Below are 25,235 nucleotides of genomic sequence, written 5' to 3'. Positions count from 1 at the left end.
ACGTGCTTCGGTTTTTAGGGGTCCATATCTCACAATAAATTAATGGGATGGATGATTGGGAATCGCAGCTAGCTCAAAATCTGTCGGTCAATTTTGATTCCCTCTTAAGAACTAGTCCCTGAGATGCCAATTTTCACCTGCCTTGTTTCTTTTGAACCACTTTTGTACATCCCCATTTGTCAACACGCATCTCACGTAAGCGGCCTCCGAAGTAGAAAAGTTGGAGTGGCAGACAACAGATAAGAAAAGAGCCACGTGACTGGCGCCCCCCTGCGGCGAGACCCCGAAACACACTTCTCCTGAGCGAACTAGAGTTCCTGTATAGGCTCTCTACGGAAGCCAGAGTTGCGCGTTCACCTCCGGAGCACCGGCTTCCCTGCGCGGCATGCGGAGTCTGCTCCTCACGTGACTGAATTCGGCGAATAGCGGCGCCGTGCGTTCGAGGCGCGCGGCGCGCTCAAAAGCAGCCGAACGTACGCCGGTGTGCGTGCGACGTCTTCTTTCCTGCACGACAATAGGCCCTTCCCGAAAGTCAGTCAAGCAACACTGAGAAACCGAAACCGCCGCCATTAGAGCGGCGTCGCACTTGAAGCGGGCTATGGCGGCTATGGCATCTGCCTGTGTAGGTACCGCCGGTACCGCTGACGTCTCATCAGCTTCGCCTTGGAGCATTAGTCTTGTCACGATTCCGCGGAGCTTCAATGAAGAGAAGATTGAGGCCTACCGCGCGTCGAGATTGGCGTCCAGCCGTCAAGTCGTCCGAAGCCAGAAGTTTTTTACCGAGGCCTACCTAGAGCCTTCGTCGATTCGAGTGTACAGGTAAGCATTGAAGCACGCCTGTTTCTTGTCCCCTGTTTCGACCTAAATCTGAGGGAATCCAAAGTTACAAACGTAAGCATCAGGCTGTGAGCGCGCCAGCTACGTGCGCGCGCGCTTGTGTCGTTGAACGCTTCGAAGCGCGTTAGGAATCATGCTTGCATTTCCATCTTCGGCATCTTCCGCACTGGGAAAATATGTTGAAACAAACCATAGTCGTTGCTTTCTCACAGTTTGACATGATGTTGCGAGACTCAGTGGCGTGCGAAGTGACGAGTGGGGGATTGAGTTCAAAACGGAATCGCTCGTGTCGTACGTCTGTTTTGGTCGTGTTGTTTCCAGAGCTGGTGGTTTCCCGTTGACGATTCGGTGTGTTTGCACGATCACGCTCGCGCAAAAGATAGTTCGAGCGAGTGTATACAACATATTTCCAGAGATTTAAGATCATGTCGCTTACTTAAACTATCTATGGAGCACATATGTGTGAACAAAAAGGCTAATGATCACATTTATTTTTATTCATTTCAGCTCACCCACTGGTGTCCACGCCAAAGCAAGTTGCTTCAGGAGCCAAAAGAAAGCAGCAAAGCCTTACCAGGTTTCTGTGAACCTCCTTCAGAGTGGAGTTGTGAAGGGTGCCGACTGTGAGTGTGCAGCTGGCAAAAGTGGGGCGTGCAACCACAGTCTGGCCCTCCTCAAGCTTCTCGCTTTGTTAAGAGCGAAGGACTATGAAGAAGTTCCCCCTGCAGTAGCCTGCACTGAGTTGCCCCAGCAGTGGCGCCGTCCACGAGGGGAAGCAGTTGCCTCCACAAGCGTGCAGTCGGTCGACTGGAGAAGCGTTCGAGAGGACGGGCTGGAAACCCCTATCACGTCCAAGTTGTATGATGCCCAAAGAAACGCGATGCACTTCAGTGATAGAATGGCCTCGATCCAAGCCCTTGGAGAGAGTCTCTATTCAAGTCAAGCCTCGCCCTTTGCAAAGCGCCTCCGAAGGGCAACTGCTGCTGATCCGGTCAAGACGAAGTTTGGCCTGGCTCCGGTTGGCAGTGTCCTGTCCTACCAGCAGGCGCTGGTGCCTTTCGGATACGAGACTTTCATCAGCCCGGAGGTGGGCCATGTCCAGGAAAGAAACCAGGCGCTGCCTTGTGAGCCGACCTTCTTCGACGCCTGCATAAACTGGAAGATGTCTGGGCTGAGCCTTCCCGTGGAACAAGACCTGCTCCTTAAGGTACCATACCTTTTTACACATAGCTGTGTTCTGATGCTTACAACAACACCGTTCATGCGGCAAATATATAAGAAGGAACAAGAAAAACAAAGGCAGACCAAAACAGCCTGAGAGTGTAATCTCCACATCATTCATTTTCAGGTGTTTATTGCAGGTACCAGCAAAGCAAACACCAACAAGTAATATTTGGATGTTCGCTTGCACCTTCGCAATAGATCTTGATATTGTCATGAATGGTGATCAAAACAAACAAAAATAAACAGGAAGGAGACACGTTTGATATGGCGAACTTGGGCTTAAAACAAAGGGTTAAAAAGAAAAGGTGTTGTAAGCGAGCGACGATGTCGGCGAAGAGGCAGAATCCGGCGCTAGCGTAAGACTGACCACGGCTTGCCACGTGGAGCCTCTTTTGTACACGTGTAAAAGGTTTGGCATGTAGAACAATCAGCGTAGAAGGCTTGGCATGTAGAACATTCTAACCACGAATCAGCAACATGGTTCTCGAATTTACCAGAACATCACATTACAGAGTCAACAAAAATGTGTACCTGCGGCCAGGCATCAAACCTTGACTTTTTGCATGGAAGACACGCGCAATAAATGCTAGGCCACGAGCACGCTGCCTACTTGGTCAGCTGCACACACTGCATTATACGATGGTATCGCCTAAAGGGCGATTCACATACTTGCATTGAGTCCGACCGAGTGCGAGGGTTGCTATGACAACAGCTGTGTCGGCTCCAACAAAGCGGGGTAAAAATTGGTTTTGTTGGAGCCGACACAGCTGTTGCCGTAACAACCCTTGTACTCGGTCAAACTCAACGCAAGTGTGTGAATCGCCCTTAGCACCATTCCACTCTAATTTCATAGTTTGCAACCACGCTGGTACCACCTTTCCGTCATTTGCACTATTCGTTTACATGCAAGTGACTTTTCAGTAGTTTTATGTTTTGTGCTTTTAAATATCAGAAGCATGACGAGTGGTTTGACCAACGAGATAACTCAATATGCATGATTGGGGACGTGTTTGGATCGCTAGACTGTTTCTTATTGTGTTTTCTCTTTGGAGTCGCCCAAGTGAATCTGCCAGGGCCATTTTGGCTGCTGATGAGCCTATCGCCCAAACATCAGTAATGGCTGGCATGTGTAAAAATAGAGTACAAGCTGATGTTTCTTTATGTCATTCACTATTCTGGCTGGCACCATTGACTGCAACTCAAAAGAACTTGATGAGTCCGAGTGGTAAAAGTGGCATACCGTTTCTCGCACACATAGGACCTTGTAGAACAAGAGCCTTTGCAAAACTGTCATGTTTGTAGCTGTGCCAGTGCTAGAAGCAATGCACACCAGCACAAGGTTATTCCTTCAAGTATTTTTAACTTTATTTATCCCTTGTTTACAACCGTCAACCCGTTTCAAAAAACAAGTCTGTGATGTGGCATTAGCTATTCACATAGTCGCTCATGGCCATGAGCTCCAAGCCACCATAGGCACCAATGGTGTGTAAGACCTTCGGCACCTATTTGCGTACCAGCAGAGAATTAATCAATTGCATGTTCGTTGTGACCTATGCGTTCAGATGTCGCCCCTTTCATGCGTTGGGTGTCAATGATTCCAACCAACTAACAAAGGCTACTATTTTCTCAGTCTCTCCTGGTGACTTCTACGGAGGCTAGATGTTTGGAGAGAAACACTCGACAACAGTCTAAAAGTCCGCTGTGGAAGGCAGCCCGGCAGACCCGACTCACAGCCTCCTGCTTTGGGGATGCTGCCACACGAGAGAGCTGGACTACGAAAGGCCTCATCAACTTGACTTCACCCAAGGATCTCTCTCACGTCCGTGCAGTCAGGTGATTATAAAATTTCCTTGGAGGAAACAGCTCTTGAATTAAAGCTTACATTAGAGCGTCACTTGGCGTGTTCGGACCCTGGGGTGCCCACAGTTTGGCGGAAGCCTATTGCTGGGAAGGCATTATGGCAGAACGAACTTCCCTCCATCCGAAGGAGTGGTGAACTTGTTCTGTGCATCTGCTTCTTCTCATAATTTACAACAAAAGAGAACACCGGTTTATATAACCAAGATGGCGGTGCTATCGACGCTATTTATGATGTATACACATGAGGGAGGTATTTCTGCAGAGAGTACCAAGTATTTCGTTGACCTGCGAGGGGGGAAAGCCACAAGGAGGAGGAAGTAGTGAGGAAAATCTGAGCGGGTGCTCGCACGACGGAATCGCATGTCTTCGGTGTCTGAAGTTCTTGTGCTCTCATGAGTCTGTTTGTGACAATCGCATTCTCAAGGCACAAAAGGAAGAGTAAAAAAATAAAAAAAAACCAAAGAAAAGTGCTTTGCAGTTTATTGCAACTGCCGTTAGTCCTTTCCCAAAAGGACGGTGCCTTCCTGTTTTCGAGAATCTCTCGGAAGACTGTGAGCCACCTACAGAACCTTCGTGATTAACGTTTAGCTCTATCCGCGGGAAAAATATTCGTCGTGAAAGCACACCATTACTGTCATGTGTCTCATCAGTGATGAGCGATAAAACACAAAGCTCCCGATAAAGTGTCAGTGACCATGCAGCCATGACTGAGCAGTGGGTATGACTAAATTCAGTCTGAATGTGGGGTAGCCATTGCCGTGTTTGTGTCTAATTCCAGAGCCTTTTTTCAAATTCTTTCTCGGCATCCGGTTTCTGACCTTTACACGCCTTTTATATTCCAATAGGCATGGCATCAAGTATGAGCCGGTCGCCGTACAGCGCTACGAAAGTTCTTTGCGAGCCCTGGGGCATGACATCCAGACATTCCCCTGCGGCATTCTTGTTCGTCCAGACTGCCCGTGGCTTGGGGCGTCTCCGGACAGGCTCGTGTGGGATCCAGCGGAAGCGACTCCTCATGGAGTCGTTGAGGTAAAGTGTCCCTACACCCTGAAAGATGGAGGCCTCGACACTGCAGTCAATTTCTACATGGAGAAGGACGCTGCAGGCATATACCGCCTCAACAGGAATCACAAGAACTACTACCAAATCCTTGGACAGATGGCTCTCTCTGGGCTGCTGTGGGGTGACTTTGTGGTTTATTCCCATCAGTTTTTGATTGTGGAAAGAATTTATTTTTCTGATAGAAACTGGTCAGAATGCAAGGCAGCACTAGACGACTTCTACTTTTCCGTCTTGCTTCCATACTTGTGCAAAAGTCGCGCATAATTGTGTAAAGCCAGTGCTTCACCTCAGAGCAACCGTGCCATTTTGTCATGTTAACAAGCAGTCTTTTTTTTTTTTATATCTTAAAGGGATACTACAACGAAATTTCGACGCTCATTTTCTGGTCTATATCTGTTCAAAGGAGCAGTATCACATCGAACATACCAATATCTTGTTAAAAAAGCCTCGAAAAGGAATTTTAAAACGATTAGCAAAGAGCACCTGGTGGATGTCGCTAACGCCTCGCTTGTAATGCCCGTCTAGGAACCTTGACAGCTAGTGACGGTGAGTGTCTCGCCTCCGGCCACGACGACAGAAGAGGGGTAGGAGGAACTTCCCTCTTCTCGAGATGCCTTTTGTGTGTCGCAGAAGTCGCTATCGTCCCCCTACAAGATTAACCTGTCACTCAAAATTCGTACAAAAGCAGCCGCTTCAGTGGCTGGAGCGACTAGGCCATCCTCTCGACGTCAGCCTCTCCGTAGCTTTGCTCGTCCCAAGACGACCCATGTCACGTGGTCTCCGCTGGGCCTTCTCCGAGCGCTTGCCAGAGTCGGCCGTTTATAACGAAAAATACAGCCACCAGGCTCAAAATACAAACGCGCGATTGTCATTTACGGATATTGTGGATCATATTCAACCTATTTTTGAACACGACAGGAGTATTCCCAATTTCGTTGAACTATCCCTTTAAACACAAGAGACAGATTGAGTCATACATGTTCAGATATGTCGACTACAAATTTGTCTCGGGCATTATTGGCATTGTTTTCTTTTCATAATCTTTTCATAAAACATTTTTCTGCACTTAGATATGTACTTTAGTTTTTCAATCCCAAGTCAGTCACGAGCAGTAAATACAAACACATCCATTCTCATGCTTAAATAGTTTAATGACAGCAGTAATTATCTTATGCTCATGCTTAATTTATTATTTCTAGTACAGCTGTCAGTAACCAAGTGAACTTCTGAATAGATTATCCCTATGTGCCATGCAGTAAAAGTTTCCTTTATACCTCTTGCTGAACAGACACATTAATTAATTCAGTTCAACCATTTGCCTTTTGTGCGTAGAATGAGTTACCTTCCTGAATTCATTGGGATCGTTACGGACATTGCACTGTCTCGTGAAAAGCTTCCAAATGTTTCTATATACTGTGTTTCCATGCTAGTGTAGAGTTCTTTTATGTGCACGGATCTGTCTTTGGGTGGTGTCACCCACACATTTTGCGTGAAAATGCTTTTACTGTTTATTTTGTCCGCGAGCATGTGCTCGAACCCCCATCTCCCTTCCCAATCTTCTCACTTTGGTACTACTACAGCACTATTTTGTTCCTCGCAATTTCTTTGCATTTTTCTCTCAAGCGCGCTGTCAGCGTCGGTAACTACGAAGAGTGGCAAAGCGCACAGTGACATCTCAAGCACGTTTCTACCTGCCTTTTGTATGCCTTGTAGAACGCTCACTCTTTGACATCTTGCAGTGCAGGTGCATAACTTCAGCTACTGCACCAAGGTTCTTCTGGTGTGCAAATACCTCCATTTAAAATGTCGCGGACATTTCGGTTCCAGCATAATGCATTCTGAAATAAAATAGCCAATAGCCAATTCCTTGAGAACTAGTGAAAAGAAAAAGAAGCAATTATGAAATGAGGGAATGCGTGTTGCAGGGAAGCATCAATACCAATCGCCAAGTTCTATTTTTCGAAAGGAGAGTAGCAGCAGCTTTGATAGACCAGTGCCATTTTTCGAGGATGAAACTTGAATAAAATTGTCAGCATTTTAGTGAGGTTGTAGTGGCAAATGCAACACTTTGTCGTGTTTTTTTAAATAGATTTGTTGTATGGTGCTGGTGCAGACACCTCGAGAAGAAGTGACAAGACTGGGGCCTTGTTGCTCACAGTATTTTGCTTCTGTCTTTTAGGGTAAGGGCCCATTCACACACTTGCAACTGAGTACGACCGACTGAGACAAAAACCGGTCTTTAAGCCTCTTGCAACGGCTTACAACTGGATGCGCTGCTGTTGAGCTGGTCGCAAGCCATCACAACAGTATTGAAAACCAGCCTTTCCTCGGTTGGTTCTAGTCAAATGCAAGTGTGTGGGCGGGCCTTAAGAGGGGTCACACAGCAGCACCTACATCCACTTTCTCCTCATGTAGTTGACAGCAGCGCCACATCCGGTCATCTGTTTTGTTTTTGCGAGCCATAACACTGTAGGTGTGCTCCGTGGTACGTCACGAATGGTTGAACTCGTGAGCAGATGTGCCGCTGAGGCTAACCAAAGTATGGCTCGGACTGCCCCCCCGAGTACAGGGTTGCCCCAGAGCACAAGTGTGTAGTGAAATGTACAGTATGGCTAGGACTGCCCCCAGAGTACAGGGTTGCCCCAGAGCACAAGTGTAGTGAAATGTACAGTATGGCTAAGACTGCCCCCAGAGTACAGGGTTGCCCCAAAGTGTAGTGAAATGTACATATGCAAGGCACAAGCCTAGGCTGTAACATATGGTCGACGCCAGGCTAAACAACTAAAATGTGAAAAGCTCCATTCTTATGTTCATCTATCGTGCTGTGTTCCACAGTTCCGCTGGGGCATGCCAGATGCCCGTCGTTGGTTTGGCACGTAAAACCCCCAAGTTTGACTTTTGGCAAGATATGTAAAACACGTAGAGACAAAGTTGAAGGAAAGCTTTATGGTGTAAGGAGGACCATTGACGTCCTCAAACGCTTAGGCAGAAATTAAGCAAAACGAATACAGCTAATCCAGAGCAGTGCTACCATCCTCATGCTGGCGTAACAGGGGGCTCTGAAAGTTTGTCAGTATCGTGCAAATGGTCCATATTTCATTCACTACTGGCCCGAGTGACAGGGGGATGGCACGATCAAAAATGTGAAAGCTTTTGATTCGCTGTATTCTCCTTTCCACGTGTATGCGAAGTGATGCAATGCTCTCAGTTTCTTTGACTTGAGTCTCCGTGAATGTACCCTGGCCAAGAAATGGAGGGATATTGAGCTGTACATTGATCTTCGCCAGGAGCTCGGAAATCAAAAATCCTTTATCGGCCATGACCGAGTCATTCTCATCAAAGGAACGCTCCAGAAATCCGCTCTGCCGTACGCATTCCTTGTCCGACATTGACCCCAAAAAGAGTTGCGACACAAATGTCACAGCTCCATCTGGAGATATCCCTACGAGTCCCTTAAAGGTGTTCGTCGACTTGTATGTCGAAAAGCTCGCGGATTGAAGCACAAGGGAGCTCGGCACTTGGCACTTGATCTCGGTTGCATCGAGGATAACCCGTGTTGTTGGATACTTTTCTTTAAAAGCAGGTGGCATGTCCTCGTCGACCTCCTGCCGTGTTGCCCACAGGGGAAGTTGTGATAGGTACAGGTAGAGGTAACTGATCCACGTTATGCAGAGTCTTGACACCGTGGAGACTGAAATCCCAAATCGGTACGCCAAGTCCTTCTCAAGAAGGCCAAGCCGAAGGCGGACTAACATTAAGAAGAGCTCGTCGTGAGGGGGCAAGCTTCGTGGTCGCCCCTGTTTGCTGCTACCTCGGGAGTAGGAGGTTGACCACACCTTGATGTTTTCACCGTTGCTTCCAGGATTCACATACTTTAGCAAGGAAAGGTAGGCACCATAGTTTGGCAGTCCCGTGTAAAACAGCACATCATCGGGGCTGTCCTTGAAACATTCTATTGAGAATTTTCGGCTCAGTTTCTCTTCCATTTTCTTCTTCGATTCTTCTAGAAGTTCAATGTGCCTTGTTAATTTTTGGACCTCATTTCTGGCTTCAGCGAGCTCTTCTCGAGCTTCTTGGAGATCAGACGTCAGCTGACTCACTCGCGCAGCTTGTACGGCGACTTGCCCTTGAAGTCCTGCAGCCAGCACGCATACCCCTGGATGTGGTGGAGGCTGGTTCTCAAAAGCTGCTGTGCTGTCGCATTCATCGTCTGCAGCAGCAGCAATCATGTTGATGGGGTTGCTTACTGGTTGAGTGTTGCGCCTCTGAACTTTTCTTCTCGGCACTTTCGGAGCTGAGAATCGGAATGTGCTGGGCACAATCCCTTCTTTTAGGAACTTCCTGCCATTCACGTAGCCAGGCAGGAAGTCTTTGTCCTTGAAGTGTTTGGAGCACACTTTTGTCGACTTGGAAACCTTGAAATGCTTCCCTTCATCTCTCCTTATAGCAACAATCCACTTCTTGAACAGCCCCTTGTCCTTTGGAAAGCCGAAGTAGGAAACCTGCATAATATGATTATATAATTAAAATAATGCAGGTGCAACATTGCAAAGCACACATATTCTTTTCTGGCTGTTATACTAAGAGATGTCTTCTTTAACAGCTATCTCTCTCTTTATGAACAACTGAGTGTATTGAGCTATAGGAACTGACGTGATAAGCTTTAACAGATTATCTTGTATCCCTGTCGGTTTGTCTCAACAAGCAAGCTGCTTAAACTGCCCTAATAAAGTCATGCTTTCCATTCCACCCATGTGTATATTTGATTTACTCTACAGTGCTGCCGTCACCTCACTGTTCAATCATTCATTCATTAGTTTATGTCATGGCACACAAACATGACTGTGTAACTGGCCTGCAATGTAATAGGGTTGTAAATGAGGGGGCTCTATGCTAAGGGCAACCTTCTGAGGCAACGTAGTTCCCTCTGCGCTTCCAGCACTCTTTAAAGCTGTTATTCACTTTGCGAAAGGAAATGGTCCCTGGTATAGCAGATAGTTGCTGTACTGCTTCAGGTCAGGATTCACAAGCATGCTTCACAGTGACGCACCATGAATCCTGCCAAGAAATTCTGGGTTGGCGTAACAAGGACGGGCGCGAGCAGTCCTAGCGGTGTGCATTTCTCGAGCGACTGCTTCTGGGATCTGGCGTGACAAGAACGAGCGCGACTCGCGAGCAGTCCCAGCGATGTACACTTCTCGCGCGAGTACTTGTCCAGGCAAAATATTTTGCAAAACTACGCCCTGGTGCTCGTACCATCGATTGAACTTTACACCACTGCACCGCAAAACGTTGCTACAAATAAACTCCCAGTACTCGGTAAAGTTCTCAGATATTCCCGCGGCTACAAAGAGTGATATTTGCTTTGCGAAAGATCACTGGTGCAGCTCAACTATATTTCAAGATTATGCTCCGTGGACGCGAGTTATCCTTTTATGACTTTGTAGTCGAAAACATTCGTCATGAGTGCTTTCGACTACGAAGCGGCGAACACACGCCCGATACTTTTGAACGTGTTGACCTATGCAACTAAATCGAGCAGCGTGAGTGCAGCTGACTTTTCAACCAGACCTTGCAACAGGTTAACTTTGATTTAATGTGTTATCAGCGTCCTAGTGCAGTTCCTTTGAAACTCTCACCCCGTGCGAACGGATGGCGGCTGCCTCTTCCGCGCGGATCTGCCTAACCCCATTTATATTAATCCTAGCATTTTTGGCATGCATCTTCACAACCATAAAGTACTATGTTCACAACAATGACTTACCTTATTTTTTTCTTCATCTTTTGGTCCTCTTTGGCTGCATTGGGGGACGCAGCAGTGAGTCGGCATCTCACCAATATAGCACTGAGCCGAGCGGTGCGAAAACTCGACGACGCAGTAATGGCGGATTTTGTGTAGTTCGCTCGTTTGGCACCAGAGGCGCTCACTTTTGGGAAGGGCCTATTGATCCGGCTCCTCACGTGATCGAATCTCGGCGAATTGCGGCGCAGCGGCAGGTGGAAAACAAACGCCCAACTGTGGCTCCCGTAGGGATCCTATACAGGAACTCTAGAGCGAACAAGTATGTTTCGGTTCCTTCCAGCTGCATAAGCTGTGTGTGCGCTTTCGTCCAGGTTCCCCCAGAGCCGTATAGTGGGAAAGTTTCTCCAATAGGCAGAGCAAAGGCCGCCGCCGGAGCCGAATATTCCCCCTGTGGTTGGAGCGTAAACTAAATATGCGACTACGCGTCATTTCTAATATGCGACTACGTCACATATTAGAAATGACATTTAAAGCGCAAAATAGAAGCGTTCAATTTCGCAGCAGCAAGACGACGACGACGACGACGTTGAGAGGATGCCACACTGGGCGTCGGTGGTGCCTCAAGCTAAGCCCTGGGCCTCGGTACCTCGGAGGCGGCCGCTTTCTGCTTTAACTGGGCTACCCTCTTGGAGCCTGATGGTTCAACCCCAGTGAGCGACAGCACCATCATGCTCCTGGGGCTTCTTTGTGCAACCGTGCACCGATCGAAAGGCTGGCTGCAGATTCCCTTAGCCCGCTGCTAACCCCGCCTCAATCAAATGTGGACATCTTCAAATCGGACTGACATCCTCCGCAATCGCAACAATCCATCTCGTCGTCATTTTGCAAATTTTATTAGACGCGGCATTGAGGGCCTGCATGATACGGGCCAACGTTACTAGAACCCTCAGTTGGGAAACTCACCGTTGAAACTTGGGCCGCTGGCGTCCACCGAGAGCGAGCTAAATACAACAACAGCGACATTCTTTATCATTTCTTTTTACTGTGGTCACCATGAGCTTTTAGAAGGCATGTTTTTTCCTAAAAATCAACTAATAAAACTCCTTTTCCAGTAAATTTTATTTGAGTTAACTAGAAAATGAAGGGCGCGTGATGTTTTCTCAAATCTTTAGTTTGCAAGGTTTTGCAGCACAATTAATATTGTTTTTATACAACCATGCCTCAGCGGTTATTTCAGGGGTTGCGCCTTTTGCGCTTTTTGGACTCCCACGGCGACTACGGAGAAGGAAGTGACATCAACAAGGCGGCAAACGCAGATTGGATGTTGATTGGTGAGAACCAATCAACATCCTATTTCCGTTTGCTGCGTTGTTGACGTCACGTCCTTCTCCTTAGTCGTCGTGGGAGTCCAAAAAGCGCAACATAGGGCCCCAGGTAGCGAGTCCCGACCTAGGTGGATCCTAACTTCGGTAATAATTCACGGCGCGTCCGCTTGCGAGACGGGGGTGGCAACCCTGAAATCCCTTCCACCGTATCTGTTTCGGCGCCAAAATGGCTGATTAAAACAAAAGTAGAAGTCACGTGCAGTTCCTTGAGTGGCCGCTGCGGGAAGAAATGGCGGCGTTGTGATCGCCATTAGCTCGGTTCGCGAGTACGGATCGGCGCCAAATTTTCAGAGCAGTCTCTATGGCAGTTTCCCAACTGAGTGGTTCTAGACACGCTGGTACGGGCTCTTGCCTTTCCGCTGTGCCGCGGCTCTTTAGAACCGAATAAAAACATTACCTTACATTACATTAGCACTGATCGCAACTACGCAGTTTGCTGTAGTTCTAACGCGCGTTCGTTTATTCTACCGTTGATTATGGACTTGACAAAAACTTCACACGCGCCAAGTTTTCGGTCACTAAAAGTTACACCTTTTTACTCTAGCGACGCTGAAACGGCTTAAATTAGTCGGGTCGCATTTTTAGGCTCACGACCGCCGCTAGGGATTGTTTCCCGGCATGTGGTTGGCCACGAGATGCTCGCCTATTGAAACCAATGGATGGCCAAACTCTGCCAACAAACAGCACTGGGTTCCCCCGAGAAATGGCTCTTTGATGCCCTCTGCTACCAGATCCTCAAACTCCAAGTCTGCGACGCGGCACTCTACGGCTCCGTAGTCGAACTGCCAGGCTTTGTGAGTATAGAGGAGGTTATTGCAGTGGAGACAAGGGCTGCGTTTCAAATCTTACCGAAATAGATTCGAGTTACTCCGGCGGGTCGTGTCACGTGATAACATAGATGGAGCGACGCTGGACGTGGGTAACTTTTCGAACAGGAAGCTACATAACCCTTACTCTGGAGTAAGACCGAGTAAATTTTGGCACAATGCCAAGGGAAGCTTTTGTCTCCACTGTACTGTTTGAACGTGTTAGAACGCGAAACGCCGCCAACCGCCGTTCGGCGTTCGCGTTAAAACGCGCAAGAGTGCTATCCAGATAAAGACAACTAGTTTGTCTATACCTACTAATAATTCCAATCAGTGCTCGGCGTTCTGGTTTACGCGCGGGCTGTGGTCTCATCTTCTCTATCAGTTCCAGCTACATAGATTTTATCCTGTTTAACCAGTGCTGTATGCGCGTTGCTCCAAAACAGCAACAAAAGCTCATTTCAAGTTCTTTCTCAATCTTGGAACGGGTTTCCCTTACAAGTTCCTGTATTTCAAAAGGAACGCCTTCCCGTTTCTTTTCTAAGATCTGAATGAGTCGTTTCATTAGCGTTACGTTTTTCGTAATATAAAAACATTTATTGAGGTGGATAATACCTGCATAAACTAAAGCAAACACTTAAAAATATCAACATCAACCTACATGTCGAGGAGTCACAATAAGATATATGAAGACTTTGTTTTCGACTATCCTTCGGACAGTTCTCCATCACTTAAAGTGGGAGGTTCAAGTAGTTGCTAATAAAAGTAATAAATTCCTACTAAATTCGGGTAAAATTTCAAATGAAAAGCTATTCTACCTGTCGTTCCCAAAAAAGGAAAAAGCTTTCGCGTTCCAACTCAAAGGACGTAAAATGGAACGACCGACGTTCCTCCAATCCTCCTAAAAGGAACGCGTTCTGGAATGTCGTTCCTTGGAGTGGCGTTTCGTACAACGCTTTGTTTAATTTGCGTCATCAGCTTGTAAATTAGCTGGAGAAAAAATAGCGTAATAATTCTGTTTCTTTAGCGGTTTATTTACGTAACTGCGACAGCCCTTGGAATCATACGTTTCGTGTTTGCGATATATTAACATTGTATCTTAAAGTTCCTTTACGACCTAGTTTATTCAGAGGAAAGTTGTTTATGGAATTACAGCTAGAATCACGCTTAAAAGTAGCACAGTTGTGCAGTGGGAGAAATCTTTATACATCAAATGCCTTTCGTCGTATTTATGCGCTGTGAAGTTATTTACAACAGGCGCTTGATCTTAAATGAGTAGCATTCCGTGTTTACGGAGTATGTTCTCTGTGAATCTCGAAGGGTGTTTTTGGAGTGAATTTTTCGAAAAAAAATGTCGGTGTTTACCGGAGTTTTTTTTGCTTGGTTTGGTATACTTAAAAATATTAAAGTTTATTTTCCCCATTTTCAGTTATTCAAAATTATTATTACAAATAAAGCAAATACAAACAAAACAAATCATAAATTTACCTGCATCAAGTATATATATTCGCCTGGTTTTTGCATTGGCACTCACGCCATTGGAAGTAACTGTAGTATCTCGGGTTGTTCTAGACTTGGTCTGGAACGGTTGGTGAGAACACTAACATTTTATTTCGTTAACTGATTATTACTTGGCCAAATTTATAATAATGATGAAAGAGTGTTGTCGGCGTCTGTTCAGGCCGCTGGTCCCATGTCGTCTCGCTGCTCACTCCGTCTCGTCTTCCTTTTTTCCTCTGTCCGACTTCTTTTTAAATCCTCGTGCTGAGGGTTACCTCGCGATGGCGTGAACTGGTGGAATCGCGAGGCAATACGTCAGCCAGATGAGACAGCAGTATTGGCAGTGCTATGGGGTGATTGCCAAGATGTTGTCTAATGTGGTGCAATGGATGTTGCGCGGACTTATGTAAGCGTGCGGCAACATTCGTCGACGACGCAGCACTTGAGCCGGGTAAGGTAACATGACGCTCTCCGGGGCCGCTCGATCGAGTGGAGAAAAGTTCTCTCGGGAGCCGCTGGGTCGGTGCGTGCGTACGTGACCACAGTACTCCCTCCCCAGAGAGTAGGCGAACGTTTAGAGACCACCGTTATCCGAGCCTAGGCTTTCGACTCGCCGCGGGCGCGCGAGTGAGGTGTGCAGCAGCTGTTGAAGGAGCTGCGATGCCCAGACGCTGTGGCCAATGCACGTGGCGACCGGAGCGTGTCTGGATCTTCGTCGGGCGCTGTTTGTCCGGGGCGATGATCTGTTTGTGGTCGGGTGGAGAAGGAAGAGGCGAGGTTGGCGCGAGCGTTGTTTGTTTAGGTGGCACTTCCGAGTGGGGTGGTGCCGTTGCAGAAGTGTCTGTTGGGGCGCCATCTAAATAAGCTGCTTTAACGCGATCTAATGCGGCGACCTCGGTGCGACCACGAATTGCAAGTGTGATGTTTTTTGAACCTCGCCTTAACACCTTGTGTGGCCCGTCGTAGGGCGGTTGCAGGGGCTTTCGCACGGCGTCATTTCGCAGAAAGACATGTGTGCACGTTGCCAAGTCCTGGCTGAAGAAGGAGGGTTGGCTGGGTTTTTGACGGGGTGCGGTGGCACGGATGTGTGTCATAGCCTCCCGCAGTTGGGTCACGTAGTTGGTGGAGTCCAGACAGGCGTCGGCTTGTGTGGATGTGAAGAATTCGCCGGGGAGGCGAAGGGTCGTACCGTAGACCAACTCTGCTACGCTGCAACCGAGGTCAGATTTGAGGGCTGTCCGAATGCCGAGGAGAACGAGGGGCAAAACTTCCATCCAATCTTGACGTTGATGGGTCTTGAGGGCGGCTTTCAGCTGGCGATGAAAGCGCTCCACCATGCCATTGCTGGCGGGGTGGTAAGCAGTGGTGCGAATGCGCCGAGATCCCAGCAGCTTAGTGAGGCTGGAGAAGAGACTGGATTCAAACTGTCGGCCCCGGTCAGTCGTGATAGTGGAAGGCGTGCCGAACCGCGAAATCCAGTATGCAACGAATGCGCGTGCCACCGTTTCCGCAGTTATGTTGGGCAGGGGGACGACTTCCGGCCAGCGAGTAAAACGGTCGATGCAAGTCAGAAGGTAGGCATTTCCCTGGGAAGGCGGCAGCGGTCCAACAATGTCTATGTGGATGTGGTCGAACCGTGCGTCGGGTGGATTGAAGGTTCCCAGGGGTGTGACCGTGTGACGCTGAACTTTGCAGCGCTGACACTGTATGCAAGTGCGGGCCCAGTGGCGAACATCCTTGTTGATGCCGGGCCACACGAAGCGAGATGTTATAAGATGTTGGGTAGCCTTGATTCCGGGGTGCGAAAGTCCGTGAAGGGCATCAAAGATCTGGCGGCGAAACTGTAGTGGCACGTAGGGGCGTGGTGATCTCGTTGATGTGTCGCATATAAGGTCGATCGAACACATAGGAAGAGAGAGCTCACTGAATACCAGCCGTCCGGGTGTGGCACGAAGGTCGCGAAGTTGGGCGTCGTTGCGTTGTGCAGCTGCCAGTTTCGCGAAATCGACGACAGCCAGAGTTTCGTTGGTGCATGTGCCTATTCGTGACAGAGCATCAGCCACGACGTTCTCTGCGCCATGAACGTGCCGGATGTCCGATGTAAATTCCGAGACACATCACATTTGTCGCAGCTCTCGCTGAGAATGGCTGCCACCGTCGGGTCGCAGTGAACGAAAAGCGTGCACGAGGGGCTTGTGGTCGGTCAAGACAAAAAATTGCCGACCTTCGACATAATGCCTGAAATGCCGCAAGGCTAAGTATATCGCCAGTAACTCGCGGCTGAAAGTGCTATAACGCTGCTCGGTGGGAGTTAGTTTCCGGGAAAAGAAAGAAAGAGGTTGCCACTCTCCGTGTACTTCCTGTTGAAGCACAGCGCCGACGGCGTTGTCCGAAGCGTCGGTGGCTACCGAAAGTGGGACCGCTTCCTTGGGATGCACAAGCATGGTTGTTGTAACCAGAAGTTCTCTGGCACGATGGAATGCTGATGTGCAGCGCTCGTCCCAAGTGAGCTCGGCTTTGGGGTTACGTGAGCCTGAGAGCATGCCGTGCAGCGGGTGGAGCTTTTCTGCGCAGCCCGGGAGAAAACGTCGATAAAAGTTTATCATGCCGAGAAACTCCCGGAGTTGCTTCTTGGTTGATGGCTTAGGAAACTCTCTGATCACCTGCACTTTGGTATCGAGTGGGCGGATGCCGGAAGCGTTGACAGTATGGCCCAAAAATTCGAGGTCGGGCTTGCCAAAAACGCACTTGTCCATCTGGATTACAAGTCCAAATTCGGCCAGGCGAGTGAACAGAGCTCGGAGATGTCCGAGATGTTCGTCGGCAGTTTTGCTGGCCACGAGGATGTCATCAATGTAGGCATAGCAGAAGGGAAACCCTCGCAGCACCTGGTCTATGAAACGTTGGAAGGTCTGCGCAGCGTTTTTGAGTCCGAATGGCATGCGCAGAAATTCAAATAGACCGAAGGGTGTGGTGACGGCGGTTTTTGGAATATCCGAGGGCTCGACCGGAATTTGATGGTAAGCACGTACCAGATCAATCTTGGAGAAGATGGTAGTGCCGTCGAGCGATGCAGTGAAGTCGTGAATGTGTGGGATTGGGTAGCGATCTTCTGCTGTGTTGCGGTTGAGGGCTCGGTAGTCGCCACACGGACGCCAGTCCCCTGGCGTGGATTTGGGGACCATGTGGAGAGGCGAGGACCAAGGGCTTTCCGACTGGCGCTCAATGCCCAGCTCGAGCATGTGTTCGAACTGTTGTCGGGCGACCCGTAGTTTGTCTGGGGGTAGCCGGCGGGGACGCGCGTGGACAGGTGCTCCTGACGTCTCGATGTGGTGTGTCACGGTGTGTTGGATAGGGCACTCGTCCGGTCCAACGCGCGTTAGCTGTGGAAACTCGCCGAGCAGCCGCGTGTACGGGGAGTCCTCAGCTGGAAATGCGAATGTGGGGCTGATAGACTGCAGAGACGAGGCGATGCCTTGGACGGTGAGTCGTGTCGCTTCGTCTCGAAGACGTCGCCCCTTGACGTCCACCAGCAGCCCAAAACGCGTTAAGAAGTCTGCTCCGAGAATTGCGTGCGGAATGGCCGCGCAGATAAAAACCCAGCGAAAAGTGCGCCGCAGTCCGAGATCGAGTGTCAAGGAACGCGCACCGTATGTCGAAATGGCCGAGTTGTTCACGGCACGAAGTTGCGACGTGCTGGGGTGCCGACGATCTTGTACGGTTGCGGGGACGACACTAACCTCTGCCCCGGTGTCCACGAGGTAGCGAACACCAGAGATGCGGTCCGTCACAAAAAACAAGGATCGGCGGCTGTGGAGATCGGCGGGAGCACTTGCCGCCCTTAGTGCTCGGCCTTCTCGTTTTCCGCTTGGGTGCAAGGGGGCTTGCATTTAAGAGCTTCGGCGCCAAAACGTTGATGATACCAGCACTCGCCTGAGTCCGTGCGGGAGGAAGAGCGAGACCGGCGTCCGGCGGGGGAACGCCCGCGTGATGCGCGACGGCCACGAGGAGCTTGCAATTTTGCCACAAGATCAGCGAGACGCGCGACCTCGGCTCGTAGTTCACGGACCTCGTCTGGACTGGATCGGGTGTGGGCTGCTGAAATGTTCGGGGATGGGGTAGAGACCTCCATTATCTTGTCTGCAAGCTCGGCGATCTTAGCGAGGCCGATGTCCCCCGCTGATGCCAGCACCATCCGAACGTTGCTCGGCAGGCGTTGCAGGAAGAGCTCGCGGAGGAGGGACTTGTCGATGGTCGTCGCCTTGTCTCCGAGGAGCTGCTCCATCCGACGCAACAGCTGCGTTGGAGTGCGGTCGCCAAGTTCCTCTGCTGTCAAGAGTTGCTGTAGACGCTTTTCCTCTGAGGCGCTTGTGCGGCGAATCAGCTGTGCCTTTAGGGTGCTGTAGGCATCGACGGCTGGCGGTGTGAGTAGCAGATCCCTCACCTCTGTGGCGATGGTTGGGGAGAGGCTGGACACGACATGGTGGAACTTCGTCATGTCAGCCGTGATCCGTCGAGTGGCGAATTGAGACTCGACTTGGACGAACCACAGCTGCGGGTCCGCAGGCCAGAACGGGGGAAGCTTGAGGGCGACTGCGGAAACAGTGCTGGAGACGGGCTCCTCGTCCGGCATGGCTGAGCTGGGGTTGTTGGTGGTTGCGCTGGGGAAAATCGGGTCACCACTGTAGTATCTCGGGTTGTTCTAGACTTGGTCTGGAACGGTTGGTGAGAACACTAACATTTTATTTCGTTAACTGATTATTACTTGGCCAAATTTATAATAATGATGAAAGAGTGTTGTCGGCGTCTGTTCAGGCCGCTGGTCCCATGTCGTCTCGCTGCTCACTCCGTCTCGTCTTCCTTTTTTCCTCTGTCCGACTTCTTTTTAAATCCTCGTGCTGAGGGTTACCTCGCGATGGCGTGAACTGGTGGAATCGCGAGGCAATACGTCAGCCAGATGAGACAGCAGTATTGGCAGTGCTATGGGGTGATTGCCAAGATGTTGTCTAATGTGGTGCAATGGATGTTGCGCGGACTTATGTAAGCGTGCGGCAACATTCGTCGACGACGCAGCACTTGAGCCGGGTAAGGTAACATGACGCTCTCCGGGGCCGCTCGATCGAGTGGAGAAAAGTTCTCTCGGGAGCCGCTGGGTCGGTGCGTGCGTACGTGACCACATAACGAATGTCTCACAAGATTGCCCAAGTGTCGCTTGAATAAATGTCGATGCTTTATAACCACTAAACACATGAACGTAGTCGCTAGGAATCGTACGAGCTCAAGCTGCCCAGGAAAAAAAAAAGAAACCATAACGTTTATAGGAGGGTGCCCTATAAACTTTACGGGTTCGTATTTTTTGTGTTGTGCAAGCACGACCCTTCCTCACAGAAGCACAAAGAGTATCTTGCAAAGTGAAAACCAGAACGATAACTTTGCCGTGACCCCAACGGGAAGTGACTCGGTTTCCTGAAGGAACCTTGACGACATATACGGAAAACCCCCTTGGGGAAATAGAATGAGATTAAAAGAAACAGAACTGGCCTCTACTCCGCACCCTTAGCCCTGTGCTCTGACCAAAATTATCGGTTTTTATTTGCCATTGTAAATGGTATAAATTCGAAGTTTCTCGATTAAATCTAAAGTGACAAAAATTTTACCGGCGTGTTTTTTTTTATTTTATTCAATTTATGCCAAAGCATGCAATTGCAAAAATAAGTCACCAAGTCAGTTTTATAAGGAACTAGATCGTAGCGTTTAGAAAAAGTTTCGAATTTACCAACGGCAGACGATTTCTTGCAATCCCCTTTAACAAATAGTTCGTCTACGCACTGGTGTCCGGTTTGGCTAAACCGATATCGAAGTTGAACATAAAATTGCACATAAATGTAAATAAGCTAGCCGGCCTCCAAGAATACAACTATAAGTGAGCTTTCAATATTCCCGGTCAGGAAGCGGACGGCAAAATTAAAACTGGATTTTTGACAACCAATTACTGAAAACAGGATGGCTACCGGGAAAAGAATATCAAAAATTAAATAAACCAATGTGTTGGTGTTCTTGGTATACGCGGAAAAAAAACCTGCAAATAAAAAAAGAACAAAAAAGAACAAACATCCAAGCTTAATGCTGTTAGCCCGCGGAACAAATAGAAAAAAAAAGCCAAATAGGCAGGTGTATGCTACAGGTGAACCTGAAAATAATTGAAGTTGTCATCACAAAACGATTTTCGGGGGAAGCCTCGCGTTATAGATTATTTTATGTTAACGAAAAAATTGCGATGCGGAAAATTGTTTTTTAATCTCTTCCGACATCGTTTTCTTAAAATGATAATGGACACAAGACGGTTCCAGAAACTCGTTTGCAAAAGGCTTGAGCATGTGCCTGGCCATATTGGTCAAGGACTCTATAATTGATTTTGTTTTGCCGTAAGAAACTTGTTTTTAGCAGCCTTTCAGTAAAACAGGTATTTGTTTAGGCAAAATTCAAACCTGGATAATTCTTTTTTTTTTCTTCCAGATTTGCGTCAAATGTTGTTCCTTTTGAGAACAATGTGCTGCCTCCTCCTCCCCCTCCCACCCCGCCCTCCTTCTATACAGTGGGCTTGAAAACGACTTACAAAGTAAAAAATTGACATGTCATCTTCTACACGTGTGGTGGTATACCCCTATGGGGAGCGCAAACTCGCCTGCCTCTTGAGCAGGGGTGACGTCACAACGATGCCGAGCTCCGATTGGCCCTGATTGGAAGGATACATGCGTAGGCCTCTAGGCAGATAGCCTCGAGTTCTACCACCGATGCCTCCTTCAGAACCTATAAAGCTCGGCGTTCTGACGCCAGTGCAACCACTTCGCAAGAAGCAGACGTACTTTCGCTTCGCATTGGTCCGGATCTTAACAAAAGTGAAGGATACTCGTCATAAATTCAATTTCGATTTAATTTTTATTTCCTTAATCTATGGAGTGGGAGACAGGACAAAAAGCTACTAAAGATAGAGAAGGTTCTGTGGTGAAGTTCGTGGAGTGTATATAAGAAGGTGACCAAATAAACTTGTCTTTAGCTGTGTTAGAGACGTGTCCTCGACTGTTCATTTTCTTCTACTTTGAAACTTTCCTCTTTTCCTGCCTCAGTCTCGGGCTAAGAATAAAATGAGTACTAAACGTAGCTTGAAACTTTTCTAAGTTTCAAGGTTGACTTGTATTGGTGCAGAAGAGTTTAAGTGATGTTCGATTTCTATATAGTTCGCTACCTTACACGTGCCTTCTCAGTGGAAGCTTCGAACGTGTACAAACGACAACACGCATACTAAAAGCGCCATTCATCCGTCATTCAATGTGAGTGATTGATCTAGCATATGATAGAATGTGTTCAGAAAGACGTCGAACGCCATGACTTTTTGCATTTGACGCTGTTTCGTTGGCGCCATCAGCAGGTAGTGCTGGCTGCTATCTGACGCGAGTTGAGACGAGGTATAGTGACGTATCTATTGAGAGCACGTAAGAGCATGTTAACGCAACGCATAACAGCCCCTGTTCCGGAAAGTAGAAAAAAAAACCTTACAACAGTAATGAATGCGCAACGGTGAGCACCTAGTGTCTTGCAAAGAACTTCGATGAAGCGAACGTTTGTGGCATAATAATGCGTACACATACAGTTAGCATCACTGGTTCGTTGGCACCAGATTTAGTGGAAAAATTATATACAGACGCTTCGGGCGTTCTGAAAAATATCGTTCGACCATTGGCTCCTACGCGAAAAAAATGTTATCCCATTTTAAAACCCATGGCTTCTTAAGTTCACGTTTCTTGCTTCATGATTTGTACTTCGGCGTTCGTATCGTTTAATGTCGCAACCTCATCTGCCGCGGAGCAATGTTAAGATGCTAACGGCATACCACGCCTTGCACTTCTTAAGCTGTCCGTTACCACGATTTCATTCATATAAACACTATGGACCACTTCTGCTTAGACGTTTTGCAAGTGTAACTTTTCCGCAACGTAAGTGTTAAAGTGGAGAAGCGGAACTTTCAGGTGCTCGCTTCGTTCTGGACATAGCCATACACATTTGGACACTTCTAGGATCTCACAATGGATTTCGAAACACAAACGTCCGAATTATAGACACGGAACAAAAAGGACTGATCCCAGAAACGGCATCCACGGCGTATACTGTATTTTCCGGTTCATACTGCTCAGTGCTTTAGGCCGAAATTTGGTTATTGCCTGGTACTTTAGGGTCATTGCTCGAACAGTTCAAGGTAGAGCCAGGCTTGACCTTCTTTGGAAAGAGTTTGGGTATCTAGGCCCTAACCAAGAAAACAAGTGCCAACGTTAGGCTTTATTGCGAGTGGTTTGATGTGGTGCGGCATCTTGAGGCCAATATCGCCAAGAAAGTGCCCAGAGTAAGGCTTCACTTCTATTTGTTCGATTTTCATGTGGCCACTATGGGCCTGAAGTACTAAGCAACTGCCAGATATAGGTTTCACTGTTCGTAATTTTTTCTGGCATCTAGCAGCTTGCACTCGAGTCGGAAACTTTGACAATTATGTAAAGAACGGAAGTAAAGCCATAGAAACCCCAGAAAAATGTAATCCGCCACTAATTAACGCCTTCGTGCAATAACGTATTAGACCCAAGTTAGGCCTCTAGGATCGTGAAGATTGTGCCAAGTAAGGCGCTCCTCTGGTGTGCCACCTGGGAACTCCCCTCAATTCGGCATTCTTTCAAGAAAACCAGTTGGTACATATATAAGTTCCTTGCATAAGTCGGACTGATATATTAGTATGGCATGCGCGCCGAAGCTGAAATAATAAGAACGCGTGTATATATGGTGATCGGGATATACAGACAAGCTGAGACGAGTTTCAATATTCTCGCCACAAATCGAACGAAAATATAACCCCCGAGGCAAATTTCCGCAGTAAATCTTCATATACCTAAAATAAAAGCGCATATAAAGTATCCCTCGGTGCGTTTAATACGACGGTGCACTGTATAAGAAGGATATTTTGTTCGAAAACTGTGTCGTGTGTTTGCAGCCAGTCGCTTTGTGAAAATATAAACTTGGACAAATTTATCTTATGTTTTTCAAGCCGTGGGGACAGCTAAATAATTGTCCGCCAATTTACTAATTGAAAACTTTGTAAGATTAAGGTTATTAATTTGTTAATTGGTATGTGCTTTATAATTCCTTACCGTCCGCCGTGGCTGGCAATCTGTTCCCAAAAATGTTTTTTTTTTTTTTTTTTTGTCATCCATTCAAGTTTGAGGAATTTTTTTAAAGGCTTCTCAGAAACAAGCGGTATATTGTGCGCCTATAACTTTCTGGATATCCATAACTACAGTCGAAAAATGGCCGGCTTGTAATATTAAGCGTTCGAAGCCCAGCCATTTTTATTGCATTAAGATAGTCAACATGGTTCTGCGGATTGTGTTGGGCTCCCTAAGTGTCGCTGCTCGCGAGGAATGGCCATTGCATAGTATTAAGAAAAATCATTGCCGAGTTTCTCATGGCCTGCGATTTTAACACAGAAATAATTGGGGTGAAATTTTATTTGTCAAAGGTATCAATGTAGCTCCGTAACATCAATGGAACACCTAATACCTATTTTACCCTTTGATGAGTCTAATCCAAGTTTTGTGCGTGTTTAGATGGTCACATCTGCGTGGTAGGTGATGTTCAATAAGAGCATTTCGATTGGTACTATATGCAGTCCTTGATAGAAGTCTAGCATAAGTACATGCTAATTAATATTGGTTTTCTCTACAACCTGATTCAAGTGCCAAACATCCCGCACATGTTCCGTTGCGAAATATATCCTTGCTTTCTTTTTGTTGCAAGAACGCGTGCCTAGGTTTTACCCACGAAACTTCCAATGGAGTTGATGACACAGCTATTTAGTATTATGCTTGCTAAAACCGAATTGACAGTGGTCGATCACCGATGACATAAAGAACCTGAATTTTAAAGGTGCGCAATTTAGATTCTTAGAGTTTTCTAAAAAAGAGCTCAGGCAAACACTGCAAATAAACAGTGGTTGCAGATTAAGCAATGTTATGAAGACATGGTTCACAGGACTTCGCCGATGCACATTACCAGTGTAGAAGTCACAAAAACATGCGGCATTTTTTACTTGAGGAAAACAACAAGAAACAGGAATGCTGCTAATTTGTTTAAGGCGCATGGCTGTCTCTTTGCAGAACTTGGGGAGACAAATCAATTCTTCGCTAACGATAAAATAACGTTTCTTTAACGTTTGTTTGCGTTGTAATTCCTTAAATTCCTGGACGCTCTGGAAATAAAACCTTTTTTAAAGACTGAAATTGTGAAATGGCGTAGCAAACAACACACAGTTTATATAAGAAAATATAGTAGTTGTTTTCCGCTTATATTCCTTGTGATATAACGACGCATTTGCGTCGCCTTTGCGTCGCCTTTGCGTGGTGCCTAAAGAGTACATAATCTAAATACGCAGAAAAACGCACCGAACTAATCAAATGAAAATGAGGATTCCAGAAACGGGATCAATTCAATAACAGATAGAGCCAGATATTAAACCATGAGATCACTCATAATTTGTCAGCTATTCCAAGCACTGCTCTACCGCAGTGATGAACAAATCCGTAGGGACATCAAAGGATCTTGGTTCGAATCCGGGTTCCTCCACATATTGTTTCTGACTGACTTTACAATTTTCATTTTCATACATTATGTACGGTTCGTTTGTACATTTGCATTATAGATGTTTGATACTTACCCATTTAGAGAGTTACGAGGCTTCTTGTTTGATAATATCAAAAATAAACAATTACGAAGAAAAGT

At 47.4% G+C, this 25,235-nt stretch overlaps 2 protein-coding genes across 2 annotated transcripts; one reads left to right on the top strand and one right to left on the bottom strand.

Annotated features, from left to right (window-relative positions):
- The first annotated feature begins 531 nt into the window (after window positions 1-531).
- On the top strand, window positions 532-6,928 carry LOC120842113. Its single transcript, XM_040501905.2, has 4 exons — window positions 532-819; window positions 1,345-2,044; window positions 3,692-3,894; window positions 4,767-6,928. The coding sequence occupies exons 1-4, from the start codon at window positions 599-601 to the stop codon at window positions 5,245-5,247; spliced, it is 1,605 nt and encodes a 534-aa protein (XP_040357839.1). The 5' UTR covers window positions 532-598; the 3' UTR covers window positions 5,248-6,928.
- On the bottom strand, window positions 6,119-10,829 carry LOC115331537. Its single transcript, XM_040213136.2, has 2 exons — window positions 10,748-10,829; window positions 6,119-9,485 (listed from the first exon to the last, which is right to left on the bottom strand). The coding sequence occupies exons 1-2, from the start codon at window positions 10,811-10,813 to the stop codon at window positions 7,995-7,997; spliced, it is 1,557 nt and encodes a 518-aa protein (XP_040069070.2). The 5' UTR covers window positions 10,814-10,829; the 3' UTR covers window positions 6,119-7,994.
- Window positions 10,830-25,235: the final 14,406 nt, after the last annotated feature.

The sequence above is a fragment of the Ixodes scapularis genome, unplaced genomic scaffold (assembly GCF_016920785.2).
Source record: "Ixodes scapularis isolate PalLabHiFi unplaced genomic scaffold, ASM1692078v2 PGA_scaffold7__128_contigs__length_106722199, whole genome shotgun sequence".
NCBI classification, from domain to species: Eukaryota; Metazoa; Arthropoda; class Arachnida; order Ixodida; family Ixodidae; genus Ixodes; species Ixodes scapularis.
Note: the sequence above shows the minus strand (reverse complement) of the source record. Positions and strands in the feature narration are given on the sequence as shown.